The sequence below is a fragment of the Andrographis paniculata genome, unplaced genomic scaffold (assembly GCF_009805555.1).
Source record: "Andrographis paniculata isolate CXL003 unplaced genomic scaffold, ASM980555v1 Contig55END, whole genome shotgun sequence".
Taxonomy (NCBI): Eukaryota; Viridiplantae; Streptophyta; class Magnoliopsida; order Lamiales; family Acanthaceae; genus Andrographis; species Andrographis paniculata.
The window spans coordinates 133,921-157,562 of record NW_026137590.1 but is presented as its reverse complement, the minus strand read 5'-3'; the positions used below and the strand labels follow the sequence as shown (position 1 = coordinate 157,562).

The window sequence follows — 23,642 nt, the reverse complement described above, 5'->3', positions numbered from 1 at the left end:
GATGCTGTCAATCTGAAATGTACTCAATTTTAAGTTAAGGATGAATATATGCAAGCAATGAATGCTTTATCTGCCATTTAATCCCATATTTTTCCAAAAAGCAATTGGCCATGAAAATGGTAAGGCCAGCATTTACATATGTCATCCAAGATAGGATGATGATGGCATAAAGAATTTGGGGTTACAACTACTTCGGAGATTGGTAGGTGGTACTGTTGAGAGGAACCACATCTTATTCTTGATCCAAAATTAATGTCGTTCATGTAATATAATTTAATTAAACAACTGATAGTTGTTGAGACAGATTGGATTGAGTTATCCTTTTCATACAACAGCTGGGATTTTCTTTGTTTATTTGGTGCTTCATTTTTCTGCTATACTTTGAAGCCTGGAAAGTCTAGTGTAAACTCCATCAGCTGCTATCAGGGTTGCATGGGTGCCCATTTCCACAACCCTGCCCTTGTCCATAACCACTATAGTATCTGAGTTTATTACAGTAGATAACCTGTGTGCCACAGTGAGATGAGTTGTTCTCAGTGTCAGTGATTCCAGAGCATGGATCACAGCTCTTTCAGATTCGGCGTCCAGCGCACTTGTAGCCTCATCGAAAAGGATTATTGTTGGCTTTTTCAATAGAACCCTGGCAATGGCTATTCTCTGCTTCTGTCCACCTGAAAGCTGGCATCCCTTTTCCCCTACTGACGTGTCGTATCCTCTTGGTAGATTGCTGATTACTTCATGTATGTTTGAATCCATTGCTGCCTGTATGATCTCGGTCTCAGAAGCTCCCTCGTTCCCATAACATATATTGTCTCTAATTGAGCAGCTGAATAGAAGAGGCTCCTGCTGTACCAAGCCTATTTGTGCTCTGAGCCTTTTAAGATTGTATTTTTGTAAGTCCTTCCCATCTATCAGTACTCTACCTTCTTTGATATCATAAAACCTGAGAAGAAGTGCTAAGACAGAGGACTTCCCAGCTCCACTTGGTCCAACAAGAGCAACTTTTGATCCAGCTTCAATTTTCAAGTTGAAGTTGTCCAGAACAGTTGCTTCTGCTCTTGTGGGGTAAGAGAAATGCACATCTTTGAATTGAATGTCTCCTTGAATGCTTTTATCCGATGATTCTTTTGGCGTGTCTGGATCAATTTCAGTGTCTCTGTCAAGGGTTTGGAAGGATGGTGTTAGTATGCTGATGGCAGCAAAAACCGTTGGTATCAGTGTCCAGAGTTCAGTGATTGATGGTACTGTGAGGGAGAATATCTGGTAAGATCTGATGGCATCCTCAAAGGAAGCCTGTTTTCTCTCAACAAGGATGGTTGTGTACCATAAAGCAACTGCGTGGGCGATGTTCCATAAGCAAAGGGACACGCCTTGAATTAACCCATATTTGATACTCTGGATCCTGCTATTCATCAATGGCTTCTTCAATGTAGCCTTTGCTTTCTCCATTACTTGCTCTTCCTGGCAGAAAGAGGCAATTGTCTTGATGTTTGAGACTGACTCTGAAGCAAGGGCAACCAGTTCTGCATAGGCAGCACTACTGCCGCTTGAAAATCCTTGTGCTGACTTGGCCTGGATTAGACCGCCGATGAAGTGGCATGGCATCACAGCCCAAGAGACCAGCCCCATTCTCCAGCAAACTCTGATGCTCACTGCTGTTGCAATCACTATGGACGAGATGCATTGAACTATGACAGACATACGGTCGGATATAATGGTCTTGATGGTTGCTGTTTCATTGATAACCCTTGATGTTATTGATCCAACACTGTTTTCAGGCTTCTCGAACCAAGCCAATTCATTTCGCAGTATAGCTGCAAGATAGATTGCTCCACGTGAATGAATGGAGTGAATTTCATGGTGGTTATGGAATAAATGTAAGTTCGTAGAGAAAAAGATCTGGGTACCTGAATATAGAGCTTGCCTGAGATTAGACATGGCCTTCTCCCCAACCACGCCGAAAAAATAATGCTGCAATGTGTGAGCAAAGAATGCCATAAATCCTATCAATGAGAACATAATTGAGTACTTCCCTACTTGGTGCTTTGGATGGCTTCTGTAGTAGGCGACGCCTATTGTGATGATGAAGAACCCAAAAACAGGCTTAGAAACGCCTGAACAAGCAGCACCAGAGGAGCCTATTGCAACCTTTGCAAACTCCCTCTTCGTCAATCCAAACCAAATTCTTAAGAACATCGATTTCTCTGTATCTTCCTTCATTTCATCTTTCTTGAGAGAGTTTTGGGGAGTCTTGCTTGGTATGCTGAATTCATCAGCTTGGTCAAGAAGCTGCGACGATATTCCTGTATGTATACTTGCTGCTTCTTCCATTGAATCCTCTACTCTGGAATACAAACAGTGAAAATGTTCAAGCTCTACTTTTGTAATTACTCATTAGCAGATAACTGTGAGGTAACTTGAGATACTTTCACCGACCTCATATCGCTTTCTTGGCTGATGTTTTGCAGTTCAAATAAGTTACGGTAAAATGTATTGTTGGAGAGCAAGTCTTGGTGGGTTCCAGTTTCGGATACCATTCCATTTTCTACGACGGCGATTGTGTCTGCATGCACAATGGTGGATAATCTGTGTGCTATCACAATAACAGTTCGTCCTCGCATTGCTATCTCAAGGGCTGCTTGAACTAGCTTTTCAGATTCTGTATCAAGGGCACTTGTGGCTTCATCCAGTAGAAGCATTGGAGGGTTCTTTAAGATGGCCCGCGCTATTGCAATTCTTTGTTTCTGTCCACCTGATAGTTGAACTCCTCTTTGTCCAACCTTTGGCAACAACAAGGCTTCGTAAGGCTAGTTGAAGTTAAAAAACATATTGTATACATAGCAGCTGTGGTGCCTGCAATTATGTGAGGCTTCATCTCACCTCAGTCAAGTATTGGTTTGGAAATTGTGAGATGAAAGAGTGTGCATTAGCCATGTCAGCTGCTTTCAGGATCTGATTGTCCTCTGCGTCACAGTTTCCTGCCTTGATATTGTCTTTAATGTTTCCAAAAAACAGCGTCGGTTCTTGTGAAACCAGTCCTATGTTTTGCCTGAGGCACTTCAAATCAAGCTCCTTGATATTGTGGCTGTCTATCAAGATCTCACCTGAGGATTTTTTATACTCAGTCAGCCTTCTTCTTCTTACTTGTTAAAAAAGAAAATCATTTCAAGTTGATAGAAATGATGATCGTCACCTCTTAAAGGATCATAGAATCGTGTTATTAACGACATAATGGTGCTCTTCCCACATCCACTGCTTCCAACAAGGGCTACCATTTTGCCTGCCGGGATTGACAGGGAGAAACCTTGAAGAATTAAGGTTTCCTTCCTGGATGGATAAGCAAAGTGTACGTCGTATATGTCTATATTCCCATGAATCTGCTCCAGAGTCTTCCCATCTGGATTGATATATATGGCTGGCTTTCTTTCAATCACTTGGAAAACTTCTTTTCCTGCAGCTTTTGCCTGGTTGAAGATTTGCATGTCCGGTGCAGCATACGTGAGTGATCTGCAAAGGGAGGGGGTGTAATCGAATCCAGGTAAACTGCAGAAGTATATGTGGTAGATTCTTATTAGTATTATTGTGTGGTTTGTTTCTTACATAGCTCCAAAGAGGATGCTCATTACTGCGGCAATGACATCTCCTCCCCCTGCTCTCCCGGCTGCAACCACGATGGCTCCCACCCACACGATCAGAGCCCATGAACAGAATGTCACTGTTTGGAACATGCCTGTACCAATGCCCTTCACCAGTGCTTCACTCTTGCTTATGTGGACTTGCCTTTGTAAGCATTCTGAGAAGGATTTGGTTGCTGAATTCTCTCCAACAAATGCAAACACAGTTTTGATGTGGGAAATTGACTGTCATGAGGCACAAGGCAATCAATCAATATAAGCCTATAATTATATATATTTGTGGCATGGCATTGGCATTGGCATCAGTAAGGAGTTGCTGAGTATATAGATGCTCTTGATTCTCTACCTGTTCTACCATTGCAGTAGCCTCTGATAGGAAGGACATCCTTGCTGCTGAAATTGCATTCATTTTCTTGGTGTAGGTGGCTCCAATGATAAGAATCATGGGGACGACGAATAGCGCTAGAAGCGACACTTCCCAGCAGGCGATGAGAGCAATGAGTACACCCGAAAAGAAAGTGCCAAAGCAAGATATGAAATGGCCCAGCTGTCATGTCAACCAAAACACACAAGTAAGGGGAATCAGCTCTCAAATCTGTAACTTGTCGTCTTCACTTCACTTCAGAGCGTTTCTTTTCTTACTATGCCTAGTAGTAGTAGTAGTAGTGATGCACGTCTAGCAAACACTTTTAATTCACAAACAAAATGATCAAAGTTGGATGATTGTGAGTGAGTTAGTATTTACCTTCTCCCCAATTGCATCTTGAATAACAGACATGTGGGTGCTGATACCACTGATTATCTTCCCACTAGTTAGATCTGTATCAAATGCTCCAACCTCTTGACTAAGCACTGCTTTTAGAAATGCCAGCCTTAAGCGTCGCACCTGTCTTTCACTTGAGTATGTCCAGCATCCTATCTCTGCATACATTCAGTGAATCAGCAGCAATAACTAGCGCAGATCATACAAACTCATAATTTCTCAGTCAGTCTCATCTAACTCTTATATATCCTGACATCATTCCCTTGATGATAAAAACACAGACACCGCCTCAAGTTCATCTTAAGTTTAGATGTCATAACACTTGTCTTTCGATAGCATACTGATCTTCCCAATCTATTTATATAAGAAGAGCTCAACAAGAATGGACATGGAGATTACCCAGTATGCCAGCAGGAAATGTAGCGAAAGCCATGTACCACACGTATGGCACAACCTGATCACCATCAAGAAACACACAGAGCATGAGATGAAGCTAGAATTAATTAATGAATGAATATATGGAACAATGAAATTACGTACAAAGCAGTTGATCTGATCCTGATCCCCCATGCAAGTATATGCTATTAATTACTTACATGTTTAAGAGCATGAACCATGTCATTGAGATTCCCAATGTTGGTGCCGTATGCATCGAGTGCTTTGCCGAGTAGAAAATAGCCAATGGGCTGGGCAAGGCCATGGACAATGGAACCCAAGGTACCGAGAGCAATGAGAAGCCAATCCAAGTAGTCAGACTGGCTCAACAGCCTGTAAAATGGCAGGGGATCATCCCTTTTTTCATCCTGATTCTTTTCATCATCGTTATTGCCAGTCATTTTTAATTTATTTTTTTTTGAAGTTAGTTAGTTTGCATGGAGATAGATAGATAGATAGATAGATGTGCACAGATTAGACATAATTAAGTATGATTTAAATAGTATTTACGATTCCTAGTTTGAGATGGTAATGAGGAATATTTGGAGGATATCCTCGGGTATGATATATATATAGATATATATGTATGTGTGTGTGTGTGTTTGTCTTGGCGGAATATGGATGGATAATTGTGCGGGTGGGTGGGTGCAGAGGGAAGGGACACACGCAAGTGGACAAACAAACATGAGGAGAAATAATAAGAATAATGGTAAGTCCAGTTCCAATTCATCATGTGGTGGATATACCTATGCATTATTCGGTGACTGATCAGGTCGGTCTGTCGCAGCTCTAGTCGAGGACAAAGCTAAAGATATTATATATATATATATATATATGCCTGCATATGTATATCGATCCTTGCTTATTGTTGTATTATACTATATGTAAGAAGTACTTGTTTATATTATTGGGGCTCATCACATCAAAACCACATTTGATTTCAAAGTTTGTCTTGCATGAAGGCTGGCTATATAGTACTATCAATTAATGTAAAATCATATACTATATGATTAATCGTTCAAAACAAACAAAACTAGTCCACTAATTAATTCACTAATAGCAGAGTAAGTGTTGGGTGGGAGAAAAAGAAGAGAAAATATACTAGTCTAAGGCAGAAGAATATAATAGTTTCATATTCATATTGATGCATCAGAAAATCAGTATATATATGAATATGATCATCAGTGGGTTCAACTTCAATCTATCGTTGGTTGTCTTGTTGGTATGGTAATAGTATGTATCTATCCTTATTCTGTAAGTTCTAGTCGAAATCTTTAAAACACACTGAACAAGTACAAATTGCTCAAAACTCTTTTTTCCAGTTTTCCTTCACTTGTGAAAATTTTTCTTCAGTCCTCTACTTTCTGAAACTGCTTTGCTGATGTTTTGATAGACTTTGTTTGGGATCAGATTTTTAACTTCCAGATTCATTCCCCCTATTACGCTCTCCCGACTCGTTTTCTTCATCCTCTTGCGGATAGCTGGGTACTTGGGAGTTATCTGTGCAATTCTTCTACACATCGAAGCTTATTAGTGTAAGAGACGAGAGAGAGAGAGAGAGAGAGAGAGAGAGAGAGAGAGAGAGAGAGAGAGAGAGTTGTGTAAATTGGCTTTATATTTCATTCAAATAGTAAGGGATTCAATTAGGATTTGTTAGATTAGGGACCATTCTTGACTGTTGGCCACATTGGTTTGGTGCTAAGGTAGTGTGTGGCCGATCCTCACACAATTAGGTATGTTTTTGTGTTTTCTTTCGTGGTTCTATATAATATTTATTTGTTTGATTTTATCAAAAAAAAAATCATCTAAAATCACTACACATTGGTTTCAACATGCATGCATGCATTGCATTTCTTGCATTAGTCAATTTTACAATTAATGAAGTGAAGTGAAGATAAGATTGAATGAATGAATGAATTAATTAAGCCAAGCCAGTCAGTGAATCTGCAGCCATCCCTTCCCTTCCGAATCCCAATGGTTCCATCCACCCATAGCTACCAATGTCAGTTTAAGTACATCTTCTCTTTAATTAATTAATTAGGAATAGTGTATATAAATATAAATATATATATACACATACACATACACATACACATACACATGCATAATTAAGAAAGAGATAAAACGGATATATTATAATATGGTTGAGACTGAATGAATGTAGGAAGGGCTAGCTGCAAGTGGCTGCCACTGCCAATTTGATTTAAGTATTATTATTATTATTGCTGCAGCCCATCCCATTCTTGGTCAGACAGAAGAATTCAATTGTAGATAGATTGATAGAGTCTTTTATATCAATTGCATGGTCTTCTTTTTTAATATCATCATCATATTCTAACTCTTACCAGTCTCTCAACTACTCAACTGTAATTAGTTAGTTGGATCATGCAATTCATACTGCTATGTCTTTCTGTGTTTGTATGTCTTCCACCTTGCTGCAGCTGCTGCCAGATTAATAAGGAGGACACATACGGATCGGATCGGATCATATCATATCATCATTCAATTCAGAGACAAGACACCCTACCCTAGATCATTATTATAGGATGAAGAAGGAAGCTAAGGTTGGTTTTCAGAACTTGTACTAATACTTACTACCTCGCTCACTCGTAAATACTAACAATTAATGAATGAGTCATATTATCATCCATCCACTGCTACTGCTCCATCATCCATATCCATTCATCACAGACCCAATATTCCTAGTATATTATATAAAATCCTCCAACCCCGCCCCACAACTTTTGTCCGTCTTGTTCTCTTTAATTTCCGCTATCCTCACCTCCACTCCTCCCTTTCAATTATCTTGTTCTTGCCTTCACCTTTAATTTATAATTTCATTTCCTCATTAATATCTTCTTTTTAAGAAAATATATATATATATATGTAAATTGAGGCAGCTGCTGCATCCGTTTGAACTGATTTCTTCAAGTGGTACATAAGTATACATTTCTTATTATTATGGTGGTGGTTGTTTCTCAAATTCATTTAAGTAGATAGCATTATAGCAACATCACATCACATGCCTACAACTATACAAGCCAGTGGTCGTATTTCCACGACACCCATAATATCCATCGCTTTTTTTTTTTTATATGTATGTTGAAATTTCTAGTAGATATCTTCAGTTCAGTGCGGCTCGTGGTGAATTCATTCTGTCCCCACCCACTATATATATATATTCACGTTTTATTGGTTCACAACTGGTGGGAAAAGGAAAGGGAAAGGGAAAGGGAAAGGGAAAGGGACCAGCTTTCTATCGTCCTAGCTATCATATCATACCCCTATCCTATCCTCTCACTCTCCCATCTGTTTCACATTTTATCACCACTTAACATAGGACTGTTACACCAAGATTAACATGTCTTTTCAGCCTCATTAAGCTTGCTTTCCTGCTCATCATTACAGGTTGACAATCTCAACTACCTTTATCTACACGCCAAATATACACATACTACTCTCTCTCTCTCTCTCTTGTATCAGAGGAGAAGATGGAAAACAAGGAGGCAGCGATGAAGTGGGAGCAAGAAGCGGTGGAGGAGCTAGTAGAGGATGAAACCCGTCTCATAGTGAGAAAATCAACGCACAGAAAAGACAACGAAGCCGCTGAAATTTCTGCTCTTGACAACATTGCACAAGTGAGCAATGGAGTTTCTGAGAGTAATGGCCACGCAGGTGAGGCTGCAAATGGCGTTCAAAATGGAGACTTTTGCCATGGGGAAGAGCTGAAAGTAGAGGAGCCGGGTAGGGTTCATAATATAGAGCAGTCTGGTGGGGTTTTTGAGGTTGGTTCGAATGGGGCTATAGAAGAAGATTCAACTCACGAACCTGGCAGAGAGGAGGAGCTTGATCTTGAAGGGGTTCCCTCAACTGGGCCAGAAGGCATAAATGGGGACCCGAAACCAGAGAATGTTCTGATTTTCTATGATAGGGATGAAGGTAATAAACAAGACTGATTTTTTTCCCCTTCGCATACGTAGATGATACAGTGATACTGCTTCATTATTTTAATTGGGGCTGTGGAATTAACGCCTCTAAATAGCCAAACCAAAACATGAACAGTGATAATGATTGCATTGCCTTGATATACTTGGATCTCAAGTTTTAAACCCCACTCAATGGCCAGGCCAGGCCATACCCCACCTTTGTAAGCCCTACCATTCTGTTTAAACCCAATTAAAGAAATATCCAATTCCCTCTATCTTCCTCTTATCGCCACCCAACGCCTTTATTATTTTGCTTCCTTCTGTTTTAGTCCTGAGGGCAGTCAACAAATTTCAGAGTTGTATTTCTTACGGAGTGTGTATAGTTAGCTGGGTATGGAGTTGTTTCAGTGGGCAATGTTACTCTCCCTTCTTGAATGTATCTAACTTGCACTAATGGCCAATAAAGAAACATCATTTGGGTTAGGTTAGGCTAGGCTAGGGTCCGTCCGTTTGGTTGGAAGAGAAGTAAAGAGGATGACTGCCAGTTGGCATTTCAGAGTGGTGGGTGTATGTATCATTTACTTTGATTATGTTAATTCCAAGTTATAACTTGTGGGAGTAGAACCTTACAAGGTTTATTGGTTTTAAGCAACTCTCTCTCTCTCTCTACATATGCCTGTAGCCTTGGTTGAATTTATCTGCATTTAGGTCCAAGAGTGCTGCTGCTGCCTTGACATACCCCTTCCCTTCCCTTCCCCTCCCCCTTTATTTTGGACCCTGTTTTTGGATAATGGCCAAATTCCAGATCTCTTGTCCCTTTACTTTATTAATGGTTTGTCCCCTTTAAACTGCACCCTTCCAGTTTTCTTTGCAATTGTTATGATTGCAGTCACTTATCTCTTTTCTTACTGAAGGGATATGGAAGTGTCGAATTTGCTCTTGGACATACCGGAATGAGAGTATCTGTGTTGACCATATTCAGAATCATAAAGGGCAAATGCATAAGCTGATGAATGTCAAAACTTTGAATTTTGAATCGGAAGGTCAGCTGTGTTTTGGATGATGGCCACATAAAACTACTGTATTTATAGTTTGTTATGTGTTCATGCTTCCAAGAGGCTTGCATGTGGATTTGTTATGAAGAACAGTTTACTCGTTGTACTCCTAATCCTTCATAGCTACTTGATGGACAATGTCGGAACCCATATGGCTTTAAATACTGCTCCATGTTACAATGGATTCTTTCGCGAAGTCAGACTTGCAATGTTTTCGCTAACATTGGACTAATATGATGTCAGGTGTTGAATCTACTCACACACATATTGCAAAGCAAACTTTGAAGGATCCTGAGGATGACACTGCATTCAAAATCACATCTCTCGATTCCCTCATTCAGAATCAGGACACACCAGCAATAACGAGTACATTCGAGGCACATATTGAGAACGATAACTTTCTGTCTTCAAATACACAGCCCTCCCAAAATCTGTTCCAAGATCATGGTGGGAGTCACCAGTCATCTACAGAAATACAAAGTGTGGAGGTAGATCTGATAAATGAGGATGATCTGGAAGTAGAAGAATTTGATGTAGAAAGGGTGTTGCAAAAGCAAGCCACGCATGATTTGTACTGTCCTAATTGCAACTCTTGCATCACAAAGAGAGTCATACTTCGCAAACGAAAACGCAGAAATCGAATTTCTGATGAAGATGTACAGCGAAATAAAAAGGAGTTTGTGCTTACCTCCAAATTAGATGCACATACAGTTCAGTTGCCAAGGGATCAGATTCAGCACAATGATGAAGTGGGTGAAAATGTTGATCAACTTATAAGAGTAGACGAGGATGATCGTAGTCAAGGGCCTGCTATATTTAGATGCTTGTCGTGTTTCAGCTTTTTCATACCAATCGGTTAGACGTTACTTCACAGCCTAGAACTGCTTAAAATTTATATTCTGCCTCTGGTACCGAGAACAAAAATTTAAGCTTTCATTTAAATTTTCAGGGAATGGTTTGTCCAAATTATTTGGAGAAAAAAAAGGTAAAGAAGATGTGGTTGATGAACAAATTTCAAATATGAAAGAGAGGGGGTCTTCCTCCAAGTTTGCATCAACAAAGCAGAAAACTGTAGCTGAGCAAGGTATATTTATTTCCTTATCTCTGAATCCTTCGAAAGATTCCTATAAGCTGTACTTACTGATGGCATAGATTGCCTTGTGGTAGGAGTACATTGTAAGAAAAGTAGCATTCTTGGAATGGTCAGAAATTAGTGGTGCAACTTTCCAGTAAACAAAACATGTCTGAAATGGTCCTTGACATGGGTGTTGATTAGCTGGATAGAATCACAACTCACATCTATGATTTTACAAAGCTACAGGAGGTGTTTATACACCTGTTGTCTGTAGGCGGGTTTGCAAAAACGTCATTTGGTATAGGAAAAGCTACTCTGTTGAGAAATAGTTTAATATCTGTTGTTAAAGGCTTACTTCATTCATTTTTTAGATGCATACATTTACTAGAGACACGTGAAGAAAGGGAAAAACCCACAGCCATTCCCTCATAAATGGTACCCTCAAAATCCGAAACTCTGAACTACAGTTCAGTTTATATCATTACAATACTAGATTAGGCCAACATACAAATGCTATTTGATTAATACTATTTATGAAAATATCTCAAGTAACTACAATTCAGAAATAGCATCTGATAAGAATTTGATGTTCTAACCATACTTCTTAAGCCTCATTGCTTCTGTCATATGCAGGAAGTAGTTCTCAGACTGATGCTGGAGTTGTAGCATCATCCAACTTGAATGGCCAAATTGGCCAACCATCAGTTGTAGCAAAAAGTGATGGCCTTTCTCTTGATTTTGAGGGAAATGAAGAAATAACTGAAAACAATGATACTCTGAAAAGCAGACCTGAGATTTTAAGTATTCCACAGCAAATACCTTTATCAAATGGAAAAGTAACCATTGCCATCAGAGATAAATCAGATACGGAGACAAATGGCAGAGTTGGTATGTTTTCAGGCTTTAGTTTTTTACGAGGGGAAATTCATTCTCTCAGTATTTTTGTAGCACACCATTTGTTTCGCTTTATTGTTAGAGTAGCCATAAGTATATTACCATAATAGGTTTGTCTGTCTGATATATAAGATGTGAATGCTCTAATTATTATGATGCAATGATGCTACAGATGCAGCAATGGAAAACTTTGATTTGCATACCAAAGATCAGCTTAACGAACCAAAGTACGCTAGTCCGGAAAGCAATCAGTCAGTAACATCAGTTCCCATTATAAATCAATTTACTAATGAGGAATCTGTGGAGGATGCTGTCTCATATCCTGAGGACTGCGGATTGAAGTTGCTAATTTCCTCAAATAATGGATGCCTAGCTTCTGAGGATTCAGAGAAAAGCCAAATAGCAAATCAGTCAATGCAGCTAGGAGGTGCAGGTGATTTTATTATTGAATGTTTGTTCACTTTTGACACAAATAACGATAACGGAAGTAAACTGTGTTAGATAGTTCTAGTTCCCCTTGATTTATTATCTTTCTTTGCATCTCATATCCAATTAATTAAATTTTGATGATGATAGTTTCTTTTAACTGAAATATATATATAACTGAAATATATATATATATTTCAGTTAAAAGAAACTATCATCATCAAAATTTATGTGTATATATATATATAGTATATATATTAAATGATGGTGTTTTGACTAAAAGCATCAATATTTCAAAATGTTGCATAATATTCAAATTCTCCAGCTTAAAGCTTCTGTGGATGTGCAATAGGACCTGCATTTCATTTCTATATTCTCTTTTCTTGGAAGTGAATGGAGCATCTACAGATAAGGAGGCCATCCACGTCTCAGCTGCATCACTTTCAGTACTCAATGTGGCGGATGTGAACGGCCAAATGAATGCTTCTCTATCTGTGGTGTTTGAAAAGAATGCCAAGGATGCTGCTCCCATTGAATCTGTTCTCGAGAATAAAAATCCCAACTTCAGAAACAACGAAAAAAGTGGTATCTGCTTACTCTTGTTTTAATGGATCTATTAATTTGTTGTTTTCTTAATTCTGCATATATCTGATAATGGCTTCTCGCCCCATTCGTTTCAATGGGTGGAGCAACTACCTTCAGAAGGACCTGATCATATCTTTGACATAGCATTGTTGTTGCCCTTTGACATGAAATCCAAACCGAGCTAATATTAAGCCAAATTAAATAGGAATTGTGTTTGTGTTATTGTTGGAAATTAAGAACTGGGCAGAAATTCCTAACCACCCATAGAGTTGGTTTAAACTATAAACTAGGAAGTATCTAATTTGGTTTCATCATTTGAACATGTTGCTTTCTTATATGTTATATCATCAAATTAACACCATATTTAAGAATGTTTATGTGTGTTGATCATTATATCATGTGCTCTATCTTTCTTTAAGCATTCAAGTTGATCTAACAGGGGAAGTCTATCCATCTGAAGTGCCTCAACTTATATTCACCAAAACAAAGTTAGAAGTCCCCTCCAACAGGTCGCCTAACGTCGACAATGTTTCATATTCTCCAGCAGGACAAGGTATGCGTGTTGTTGGCATATAAACATAGAGTATGTAGAAGCAGGAAACACTTGACGTAGATATGCCAAATTTTGGTAATAGTTTACCAAGATTTTTAACAAGATAATTGGGTGTATCCATACTTCTTAGAGTTAATCATCTTGAAAAACTGATGTAGGCAAGGATGCTGTGATAATGATAGACGCCGCACAGCCCACAGAATCATCTGAAATTGTGCCAGATGTAATCCATCCGACAGAAACAACTTTATCACAAGCCACCACTCAAACTAGCATTGCTGGTAGAGACGGGAGAAAAGAAACTGAAATCGAAGTGATTAAAAGTATAGTGTATGGTGGCCTTGCTGAGTCGATTACTAGCCTGAGTGTTGTATCCTCTGCAGCTGGCGGTGGTGCTGCCACATGTAAGTATATGCCCAACCTATGCTTTCGCACAAATATATGGATTTTGATAGAATATAAATTTCGGTCTGACTTTCCTCGAATTCCATCCCCAGTGAATGTATTAGCTCTGGGAATGGCCAATCTCATTGGGGGACTTTTCGTAATCTGTCACAATGTAAGTTGTATGACCAACCATTCACTGCTCATTTACCACACCGCATCTTATGTAACATAGAAAGTTATGACATTCTTTTGCAGATTTGGGAACTAAGGGGTGAGCGCAAAGAGCAGTTCACCAATCGAATTTCAGGAGTAGCTGATGAAGGAGTTCGCTACAAAGAACTCCTAGGACGGAGGGAGAATTTCATACTCCATGCCACAGTTGCCATAATATCGTACCTGGTATTCGGCTTGGTGCCTCCAGCTGTGTATGGTTTCACATTCCGCAAGACTGATGACAAGCAACTCAAGCTGGTGGTGGTGGCTGCGGCTTCCATAATGTGCATAGCTGTACTGGCAATCGGGAGGGCCTATGTGCGGAGACCCCCAAAACCATACCTGAAAACGGTTTTGCGCTTTGTGATTCTGGGGTTTATGGTCTCAGGTGTTGGTTACGCTGCTGGTGATCTGGTGGCGAGGCTCCTGGAGAAGCTTGGCCTTTTCCAGTCGGATACGGGTATGGCTTTAGGCTTGCTTTCTTCGGCTGAGATTGTACCACCAGCTTGGGCTTCTTACTGAGTGTATGATGATGATGTACTAGTACCTCACGATTTTGCAGAAGCAGTTGTAATAATCTGAAGCCCATCTTCCGATTTCTTCAACTTTTATTGATGACATTCTTCTCTCTGCTGTTAACTGTTGTATAGTTAAACAAGTTGACAATAGGCATTCACCTAGGATGAGTAAGTTGAGTCTGTACCACAAGTAGTCCTTGGCTATAAAAACCCAAAGTTGTGTTACAAAAGCGTTCCTCCTCACTTCAGAAATCAGAAACAAAAAACAGTGAACATAAACCGTAAAATACTTGAGAAAGAAATAACACAGCATCACCAATATTTGCAAACATTCTGACATTCCTAAGCTCAGAGTATAATAATTTAAGAGCCACCACAGCAGGCAGCCTAAGTGCAGACGCCAAAAAACCAATTCCAAGAAGGGAGAGAGATGAGTTTACTGTGCGTATAAGTTTGTTCTTATTATTTGCATGCAGCATCACCTTCACCTTCCTCTCTAATCACAAAGTCTTGTCATCGGATCCCTGGCTCAGGTCTTGCCTGCTTTTACCTCTCTTAATCTTTGCCTTGACCTTAGACTTTGTTATGAGGGTCTGGACTGTGTTGGCAAAATTCCCCACAGCCATCATTATTAAAAGAACTCCGCATGTAATCACCTGAAATACATATACACTCCTCATGTTAATTGATGCCAATGATCTTCCTCTATCATTTACACAGTTCTTTCTTTTACCTGCCAATCTGAACCGATTCTAGCAAGTGCAGTCTTGAGCAGCAATACCCCAACATATGCTTCAAAACCCTGAAAATAGATATAAGATATAGATGGGTTTAAACGTGAACTCAAACAAACGAAGTTGTATATCCTAGCCTCCTATAAAGTAACAAGTGGCTGCAAAACCAGCCAAAATCCACTCAGAAAATTATGCAATATCACTGGTCCAAAAGGTGGAGTTATCTCCGGCATGATATTTAAAAAACTGGTGCCGTCATTAAACAAAAAAAGTGGCAACTCAAAAGTACCTGTAAAACAAAAAGTATTGGGCACAACAGCAGAAGCTGGCCCTCCACACCAGCAGTTTCTCCCCAAACAACGTCCATTCTCCGGGCCTACAATCAGGATCAGTACCAAAATAAATTCACAGAATACCTTAATTAAGAAGATTGACTCTCCACTTGTTTAGGATACTTCCAAACTATCACCATGTATGAAAAAATGGCAGAAATCATAACTATACTCAGCACATTTTAGCCTACCCAAAAGGGAAATGTGTCCATCACTCCCTTGGTAGACCAAAAACCAACAAAATAATAAATAAACAAGTAAATATTCAGGCAAGATGAATTCATTTCTTAGAAAGACTTATCATTAGCATAGAAAATCTACACCTTAAATTCAATGGACAGAATTGCTGGATTTTAGCAAAAAAATTAGAGCAGTCAAAGGTCTCCGAAAGATTAATCACAATAAGACAACAGAAAAACAACTGTAGAGCAACACCATTATCACAGAAGTTAAATTCTGACCTTGCCAAGTGCAATACGTGTATAAAGTCTTTGCCTTTGATATCTATTCTGAAGAATCATGGCAAATCCTTGCATTATTGCCCAGATCAAAAACAGTTGTACACCTCTCTGCAATGATCATTTTGATTTTGACTAAAACAAAAATGAAGAAATGGAATATAATAATAAATGAGAAAAAGAAAGCTGAATATAGTACATAACATACCTGCTTCTCAGCACAATCGGGTCCTCTTTTTGTCTCCCAAGTTAAACTAATGAGGGCCATAGCCATGGCACCGTAATGATGTTTAATCCACCTGCATACGTAAAATCAAAACAAAAAACATCAGCATATTTTGTAATATGAACCAGCAAGCAATGAAAACTAAAAAGGCATATCTAGGAAGAAGCTGAAGTATATGGGCCAGTAATATGCAACGATTAGTTTGACAAGAACCAAACATCTAACTAAACAGAGAATTTCTATTCAGAATCATCACCACCATTATCATTACATCTCCCATCCTCGGGTAAAGGGTAGTTCCTACAGGTCCCTAAGAAGGGATCCAACAGTTTGCTACAAAACAATTTATTTGAGAAATCAGGAAAAAATCCATCTGAGAGCATACAGTTGGGTATGTTGGTGTGAAAAGCATTACGGCTATGTCCAGAAGCATAATATTTCTCATTGCTTGTGCAGAGTGCAGAGTTCAATATAGAGAATTAACACAGAAGTTGCCCAGATTCAGTTCTAGTTTGAGGCCGTATGGCAGCATTTTGCACTGTCACTTTAAAGTTCTCTGTAACTCTTCCAAATGACCAGACAGACCAGATTAGATAAATGGGATTTCCAAAGAAACATCAGTTTGTTTCAATAATAAGTAAAGAACGCATGTCTTTCACACATTCCCCTCATCACAGATCTTAGCAGCATGTTGAGATATACATGCCAGGGAATATTTCTGTAACCAATCATTCTTTCACAACCAAAAAAACCCACAATGAAGGGTACAAATATATTCTTTCTAGAACACCTTCTTGCATCCCTTTCATTTTACTCTCCAGCCCCATCTCTGCCACAGGCATCCAAGTAATCCACCACAAAGATTTCAATTTAACAGCTTTAAAGGAAGAAGCAATTCCTTATGAAAATTCTTGTTTCTATAATACAATAAACAGTGAACATTGTTGCTTTGATGTTTCATAATGCAGCCATACAATATCCTATAAGTAGCTGAAAATCTAGTACTAAAACCAGAACAGTGTCATAGATACAGATACAAATACCTAAAATTAAAAACCAATACTGAAATACCAAACAAAGTTTAACTAATTTTCCACCCAAACAACAAACTCCATCCTTTCAAATTTGACCCTCTATTGTTCCACTGAGTTCAAAGATCTCACCTTTCAACTGAAACCATCAAATTACTTATTATCAAAACAGAACTTTAATGATCATTTAATTACCATGGGCGAATATCACTTCCATTCACTCTCAATATGTTTTCTCTTAAAGCCAGACCAGTGTAGAGATAAAGCAGCCATGCCTGTGCCAAAAAAAAAAAAGTGTTAAGATTGACTGTTGAATTGTTATCTATTTACTTCGAAAGAAAAAACACAACAGCCAAAAGCAATATGAAATTAGAAGAGACAGCCAAGCCATGCCAATACCTGGTATAGTTGAACTGGTAATGCAGGTAGACATCCATCCCAAACCCATGTCCTCAAAATCAGCAGCAGCGATGGCAAAAAGAGGAACATATAAGCTGTTCTATCCTGCCATCAGCACAAGACATGTCCAATAACATAGAATGAAGTGTTGTTATCACAGGCGGAGTGGATTAATAAAGTTATAACTCTAATATGGCTTGTGGATAAAAAACAAAAGAAACAACAAATGTCTTGCTTATATGATATAGGAAGCTTAGGAGTGCCAAAACTCCATAATATAAGATAAAAGACACTGACTCAACGTAGCAGTAGCAGTTATGCCTGAGGGCTACTAAACTTCCACACATTAAAAGCTAGTGGAGCTTAAAAATGTCATCACCACATCCCGGAATCCATAACACAGTCAAGATCATGGCTATACTCCATTCTATATACCCCTAGCATAATTTATGTGGGCTACTGACTTTCTAAACATTACAGGCTAGTGCAGCCTTAAAAGCAAGTAAAACAAAGTCATAAATCGCATTTCAAAGATTTCCAGTAGTCTCTAGCAAATTATCAGTTTCACTCATCTGCACAATCCATGCACTTCTTGTTAACCAAATCCCTTTGATCACCCATATCTAGGCCTCAAGATCGTAAATTAGGCAGATAAATACTGAACTAAAGAAGAATCCGGTACAATAGTGAATGGCAAGAGCGTAACACAGCTTGGGAGATGACGTCATACCCTGAAATTATTGTATTCCTCTTTGACTTTCAACTGCACATCCTTCCTGTTAGCCCTCACATTGATTGGCCCCAAAAACATCCTCAAAAACCTCCCTACATTCACAGGACAAAAAGAAGAAAAATTCCAGTCCGTCCAAAGATCACATCTTGAGCGCAATTTCTTATTAAAGAAAATGGAAGAAAAAGAGAAGGGAGCAAGTTAAGTTTAAAACCAGGGGATTTGCTGGGAAGGAAGGCAGCTGCATCTCCTTCACTGAGTATGTATCTCGCCTTCAATAATTCTTCTTCCACCTTGCAATTAAAAATGAGAAAGGGGGGGGGGGGGGGGAATCAGCAATTAGAGAGACAGAGGGGGCATCTGCAGGGAGGCATGCAGGTATGCATATGTGTATAGATAGATGTGATAATAGACGGGGATGGGGATGATGGTACCTTGTCGGAGTTTCTGGAAGTGCGGAGCGAGGAGCGAAGGGAGGCGATGTGGGAGTCGAGGGAGGCAACGCGCTGGCGCAGGTCGTCTTCTTCGCGGGAGGTGCGAGAGATGAGAGAGGAGGCGGTTTCCTGCAACTCCTTAGCTTGGTCGAGCAGCCGCGAAACCTCGCCGTCGACGGAGAGGGATGGCGAGTCCCCCATCTGAACTGGGCCGATGTCCGATCAAGCGGTGTGATGTATGACTGATTGATTGATTGTTGTTGTGTTCCCAGAAATCAGCCAGCAGATTTTGTTTCAAGTGAAGTGATTGATTGATTTGTTCATTAATCGATGGACGGATGGATGGTTCTTGGGAACAGATTTGCGTCGCGTTGCGTTTGAAAACTAATAGGAAAGAAGGGAGGATTTAGGAAGAAGAAGAAGAAAAGAAGAAAAACGCCAGTCGCCAGCCCACCAACGAACGGGGATCTTTCAATAAAATAATTAAATTAATTTAATTAATATCAACAACAATTATAAGGAGAAGGAGAAAAGAAGTATTATATCATGAGAGGAAGGAAAGAAGTGGAAGAAATTTTGGAATATGTTGGGTTTGGAATAAATCAAAAATCAAAGATCAAAATAATAGCAGAGAGCAGGGCAGAGGAGAGGAGAGGAGAGGAGCAACCAACCAAGAAGAAGAAGAAGAAGAAGAAGAAACACTAGGAGGAGGAGGAGGAGCGCGGTATCGTCGTCTAACAGCGTAAGCTGAAAATTTCAAGATAGCATCGTAATAATAATAATAATAATAATAATAATAATAATAATAATAAATTATTTAGTTAATTATCCATCCAAAATGACGAAGTAGAAGTAGAAGTAGCAGCAGCAGCAGTAGTGGTAATGAATTCTTCTTAATTCAATTTACTAGTAGAAAAATAAATAAATAAAAATCTAAAATGAAAGAAGATTGCTGCTACTTGCTACTTACTTACACAATAGAAGAGTACATGTGCGCGAGTGTGGTTAATTACATTTTGATGTGAGGTGCGTTTGGTTGTTTGTTTGTTGTTGTTGTTGTTGTAGGTAATCTTTTTATTAGGTTTTATTATTATTATTTATTTTATTAGTGGTGGTGAGCATATTTACAGACCACACGTTGAATTCATCTCATCAAGGAAGGGATGGATCGGATCGGATCGGATCTGATCTGATCTGGTCTGATATGATTGATATGAGGTAGGTGCGCTCTCTCTGTGTCTCTCAATCGGAGGTTGAGGTTACATACATACATCTCAACTCAACTCAACTCAACTTCACACGCACACCAACCATTACAATTTACAACCTTACTTGCATCAAAACAAAACAAAACAAATTCCATTCCAGACAGATACAGAAAAAAACAGAGACATCTCTCTCTCTCATAGTCAGCCAATCAGCATGGACCAAAATTGTTCCTCTCATTCCTATTCCTATTCCTATTCCTTTCGAGTCAAGAAAATAAATCAAATTCAGAGAGCAACTATACAACACCACCACCACCACCCGCCATGACTATTGACTATTGACTATTGACTATGCCCTCCTCTACTTGTTATTATTATATTTATTGTATTCTTCCTCTTATTAAGATGGCAGACAGAGATAATCAATCAAGGAAACAAGCCTAACAGTAACAAAATGCATGTAAGAAGAACCTCCCTTTCTTTCTTTCTTCCTTCCTTCCTTCACCTACCTACCAGATCGGTTCAGAAGAAGAATCTTCTTCAGCTGCAGCTGCAGGTTCAGGGGGGTCCTTGAACTTTGCTTTCTCGCTCACTTCTTGAAACGAGTTCACAAGGTTCTGCAGCCTCGCCACAAACTCTATCAGCAACGATGTATAATTTGCCAGGGACAGTGCACTGGCACTTTCGTATGTCTGCGCCTCTCGTGCGTTGGACGGGACAAAGTTTTCTCCAACCAGGGACAGCCTCGACGGCCACATTGTCTGCTGCCTCAGCATGTCATCCCCAGAGGATGAGCCCCACTGCGACGACGAATTGATGCTCATGCTCGGATTATTATTATTATGATGGAGGTCGTGGTTGCGCAGCAGCCTGGGCGTCGACCTCTGCTGCCCCGACTCAGCCAGGGAATTTATCAGCATGGGGCGGTAGTCACCGTCCTTGAGTTCCTGCAGTGCTTCTGGATCCGCAAACTTGGCGGGGCGCTTGTCGCTCTCCCAGCTCTCGGCATTCACCAGGAGATATGATTTCTGGTCGATGAGCAGCTGCAGATCCTCGGCAGCCTCGTGGATGTCGTGGAGCAGATCCCCCGGGGGGAGCTTTTCCATCCTTTCAACTTTGTCCCCGAGGAGTCGCAGCACCTGAGCACCTGCTGTCCCGACTCTCTGGATCTCTTTCTTGAAGACTTGCCGCAGCTCGGATGTGGCCTGCAGCAGCAGCATGATCTTGGTTGCTTCTGTTCCATTCTATAACTAATGACGAAGAAAAGAGACAAGACCTGGATTTCGGCGAGGATGCAACCGTGCATTGCCATGACCATGAATGCGCAATGGCGCAGGGCGCCGCTGAGCTTCACGTACTCGCTCCATGGATACTTGAACATCTTGTACCGCCCATGAGGAGGTTCCCACACAGCAAACCCAAGCTGCCATTGCAGATCAGACATCATCAGATACTATCAGTAATAGTCACAATAAGAATAAGGATTTAAGAATACCAACCAGGGCATCCTCCTGGCTTGTGGACTCGACTGCAGCTCGATACCCCTTGTACACAGGGTCGTCGAAGGCCTGGTACACCAAGATCTTGGAAGGGATTCTGGTGTATTCAATGCACTGCAAGTATGTGGTCACACACCCTATACCAATCAACCAATTGATCAATTAATTGATTAATGTCGTAGTATCAGCACAACTGACTAAATCCCTCCTCACCCACCCACCTTCTAGAGAAGCAGCGACTCCCTTGAAATTCTTGACGACTAGTTTATGCAAATCCTCTCCAGCCCAGATGGGATAAATGCATATGTTCACAACCAAGCACACACTAGCCCCGACACCAATTAGCATCAGCCTGGATATAGCCCTTTGGAAGAAATGTGAAGTTCCCGACACCAGCACAATGCAGAATGTCAGCATGAACACCCGGAACCCGTACTCGTACTGCTTCATTGCTGGATACAGCTTCAAATAACTAGCCAAGAACCCTGAACACAACAGACATACAGCAACAACAACAGCTTCCATTCCCATTCCATCATCGTGCAACGCTAACAACAATCAATCAATCTCTCTACACTCTCCTATGGCTACTACTTGTGCATAAATGATAGTTTAGATGATGTGAAAGAAGTGAAACAGAAGCAGACCTGCGACGAAAATGTTAAGGACAATGAAAATTTCTTGTAGAGGTCCAACCATCATAGACAGCTGTGCAATCCCCAGAGCCAGGGTTCCAGCAGAAAAGGTCCCCAGTGCGCGGTTGAACCCTTTATTCAGGGTAGCCCCTTCACCACAACAACAAGCATACAAACAAACAAATATATGATACGATTAAGTTAGTGAAGTCAAATCCAATCCAATCAAATCAAAGGGGAGAGAGAGAGAGAGAGAGCATTGTTTCCGAGGATGGATGGGACGGACAATAGAGAAGAACTCACCGATGCTGAACTCAAAGACCACAACGACGGTGAGGAGAGCCCAGATGGAGTACTGGCCGGTGTAGCTCAAGGGCACTTTGAAAAGGATGAGCACTGAAACCAGGGCCAAAGCACCGCCATTTTTCACTGCAAATATCACCTTCCTGGGGTCCGACCTTCCCATTTCGTATGATTTGACTGCAGCTCCTTTCACAGTGTCCCACCACCTGGAAAGGCACTCCTCCGTGCTCCGGATAGCTCGACGGCAGCACCCCTCTTCGACGATGAAAGAATCGCCTGATTCCCCATCATCCGAATAATATTGCCTCGAAAGCAAAGATTTGCTTTCCTCGCTCAAAGGTCCAATCCTGGCAGCCATTAGAGACCGGCGCGGCGGTGCGGTTTCTCAGATCATCAATCGCAGGCAGGCAGGCAGACGACTTTCGACGGATTCAACAGGTCGGATTTTCTGTCGAGAAATCTCCCGGCATGACGTGGAAGCTATAGTAATGATGTTTTGTGGTTCCGCCGCTGGCAATGATGGCAATGTCCCTCACAGTCACAGGTACAACGCATATGAACATCGGGTGATGATGGTGATGGTGGTGATCATTTTGAACAGAAAACCAAAAAATTAAATAAATAATATTGCAAATCCAAAGGAGGAGCGACGTCAAGAAATCAAAGATTCAGATGCGTAAATTCACGATCTTTGCAACGGGGTGGGGTGGGTGAAGGAAGGATAGATGTAAATTACGTGAGAAAAGAGAGAAAATGTATGTATATTATTGGGAGGGAGGAGAAGAGCAGAGAAGAGAAGGATTCTCATTCACATTTCCATTTCCATTCCCACTCCCCTTATATTCACAGTGCCATAGATGTCATTCATTATGAATGAAAAGCAAGATTGGGGAGCACCACTTCACTCTCTTTTCCATATCCTAAATACTACTCTCTCTCTCTCTCTCTCTCGCTCTCGCTCACACCTTCTCGGTTCGGTTCGGTTCCGTCCCTTGGGGTGGGTCTTCTCGCAGTGCAGTCCAGTCCCAGCCAGTAGCACTCTACGCATAATTAGCGTTAAGTCGTAAAATTTACCAGCCAAGACAATTATTTCATTGCACCACCCCCCAACGGAATCACAAATATCTCTATTTTGCTTTGCTTCCAAAGATTTGAAAATAGAACAAGTCAGTTGAACACCACAGTTTT

General features: G+C 40.4%; 4 protein-coding genes across 10 annotated transcripts; 1 reads left to right on the top strand and 3 right to left on the bottom strand.

The window, feature by feature from the left end:
• Nucleotides 1-95: 95 nt before the first annotated feature.
• Nucleotides 96-5,465, bottom strand: LOC127256159 (ABC transporter B family member 14-like). Of its 2 annotated transcripts, none has more exons than XM_051282007.1 (10): nucleotides 4,995-5,465; nucleotides 4,798-4,852; nucleotides 4,381-4,556; nucleotides 3,982-4,182; nucleotides 3,601-3,860; nucleotides 3,194-3,507; nucleotides 2,881-3,104; nucleotides 2,437-2,780; nucleotides 1,908-2,344; nucleotides 96-1,814 (listed from the first exon to the last, which is right to left on the bottom strand). In XM_051282007.1, exons 1-10 carry the CDS (start codon nucleotides 5,232-5,234, stop codon nucleotides 364-366), a joined length of 3,702 nt encoding a protein of 1,233 aa, XP_051137964.1. In that variant the 5' UTR covers nucleotides 5,235-5,465; the 3' UTR covers nucleotides 96-363. The 2 variants fall into 2 exon arrangements, with proteins under 2 accessions (XP_051137964.1, XP_051137965.1); XM_051282008.1 differs by having other exon boundaries at nucleotides 4,939-5,080.
• A 2,559-nt stretch (nucleotides 5,466-8,024) lies between these two features.
• On the top strand, nucleotides 8,025-14,586 carry LOC127256160 (membrane protein of ER body-like protein). 6 transcript variants are annotated; one of them, XM_051282012.1, is made up of 11 exons: nucleotides 8,025-8,772; nucleotides 9,674-9,802; nucleotides 10,058-10,669; nucleotides 10,764-10,898; nucleotides 11,523-11,777; nucleotides 11,956-12,210; nucleotides 12,618-12,794; nucleotides 13,234-13,347; nucleotides 13,506-13,751; nucleotides 13,845-13,906; nucleotides 13,990-14,586. In XM_051282012.1, exons 1-11 carry the CDS (start codon nucleotides 8,325-8,327, stop codon nucleotides 14,467-14,469), a joined length of 2,913 nt encoding a protein of 970 aa, XP_051137969.1. In that variant the 5' UTR covers nucleotides 8,025-8,324; the 3' UTR covers nucleotides 14,470-14,586. The 6 variants fall into 6 exon arrangements, with proteins under 6 accessions (XP_051137969.1, XP_051137967.1, XP_051137968.1 ...); XM_051282010.1 differs by having other exon boundaries at nucleotides 12,600-12,794; XM_051282011.1 differs by having other exon boundaries at nucleotides 11,956-12,216.
• Nucleotides 14,587-14,734: 148 nt separating this feature from the next.
• Nucleotides 14,735-19,594, bottom strand: LOC127256162 (uncharacterized). Its single transcript, XM_051282016.1, has 10 exons — nucleotides 18,810-19,594; nucleotides 18,590-18,668; nucleotides 18,376-18,470; nucleotides 17,646-17,750; nucleotides 17,442-17,521; nucleotides 16,198-16,288; nucleotides 15,993-16,100; nucleotides 15,489-15,575; nucleotides 15,199-15,267; nucleotides 14,735-15,121 (listed from the first exon to the last, which is right to left on the bottom strand). Exons 1-10 carry the CDS (start codon nucleotides 19,008-19,010, stop codon nucleotides 14,966-14,968), a joined length of 1,071 nt encoding a protein of 356 aa, XP_051137973.1. The 5' UTR covers nucleotides 19,011-19,594; the 3' UTR covers nucleotides 14,735-14,965.
• A 508-nt stretch (nucleotides 19,595-20,102) lies between these two features.
• On the bottom strand, nucleotides 20,103-23,422 carry LOC127256161 (aluminum-activated malate transporter 4-like). Its single transcript, XM_051282015.1, has 6 exons — nucleotides 22,455-23,422; nucleotides 22,164-22,301; nucleotides 21,738-22,001; nucleotides 21,517-21,653; nucleotides 21,294-21,440; nucleotides 20,103-21,222 (listed from the first exon to the last, which is right to left on the bottom strand). Exons 1-6 carry the CDS (start codon nucleotides 22,810-22,812, stop codon nucleotides 20,527-20,529), a joined length of 1,740 nt encoding a protein of 579 aa, XP_051137972.1. The 5' UTR covers nucleotides 22,813-23,422; the 3' UTR covers nucleotides 20,103-20,526.
• Nucleotides 23,423-23,642: the final 220 nt, after the last annotated feature.

What these genes read in the sequence shown, in the direction of transcription:
- LOC127256159 (XM_051282007.1), bottom strand. Translation starts at nt 5,234, where the DNA reads ATGACTGGCAATAACGATGATGAAAAGAATCAGGATGAAAAAAGGGAT. An exon ending in TGGTTCATGCTCTTAAACAT is followed by an intron (nt 4,853 to 4,994) that starts GTAAGTAATTAA and finishes GATGGTGATCAG; the next exon opens with GTTGTGCCATACGTGTGGTA. An exon ending in CTACTGCAATGGTAGAACAG is followed by an intron (nt 3,861 to 3,981) that starts GTAGAGAATCAA and finishes GCCTCATGACAG; the next exon opens with TCAATTTCCCACATCAAAAC.
- LOC127256160 (XM_051282009.1), top strand. Translation starts at nt 8,325, where the DNA reads ATGGAAAACAAGGAGGCAGCGATGAAGTGGGAGCAAGAAGCGGTGGAG. An exon ending in TTTCTATGATAGGGATGAAG is followed by an intron (nt 8,773 to 9,673) that starts GTAATAAACAAG and finishes TTCTTACTGAAG; the next exon opens with GGATATGGAAGTGTCGAATT. An exon ending in AATGCAGCTAGGAGGTGCAG is followed by an intron (nt 12,217 to 12,599) that starts GTGATTTTATTA and finishes TTTTCTTGGAAG; the next exon opens with TGAATGGAGCATCTACAGAT.
- LOC127256162 (XM_051282016.1), bottom strand. Translation starts at nt 19,010, where the DNA reads ATGGGGGACTCGCCATCCCTCTCCGTCGACGGCGAGGTTTCGCGGCTG. An exon ending in CTTCCAGAAACTCCGACAAG is followed by an intron (nt 18,669 to 18,809) that starts GTACCATCATCC and finishes TTTAATTGCAAG; the next exon opens with GTGGAAGAAGAATTATTGAA. An exon ending in TACCAGTTCAACTATACCAG is followed by an intron (nt 17,522 to 17,645) that starts GTATTGGCATGG and finishes TTTTTGGCACAG; the next exon opens with GCATGGCTGCTTTATCTCTA.
- LOC127256161 (XM_051282015.1), bottom strand. Translation starts at nt 22,812, where the DNA reads ATGGCTGCCAGGATTGGACCTTTGAGCGAGGAAAGCAAATCTTTGCTT. An exon ending in GGTCTTTGAGTTCAGCATCG is followed by an intron (nt 22,302 to 22,454) that starts GTGAGTTCTTCT and finishes GTTGTGGTGAAG; the next exon opens with GGGCTACCCTGAATAAAGGG. An exon ending in CAAGCCAGGAGGATGCCCTG is followed by an intron (nt 21,441 to 21,516) that starts GTTGGTATTCTT and finishes CTGCAATGGCAG; the next exon opens with CTTGGGTTTGCTGTGTGGGA.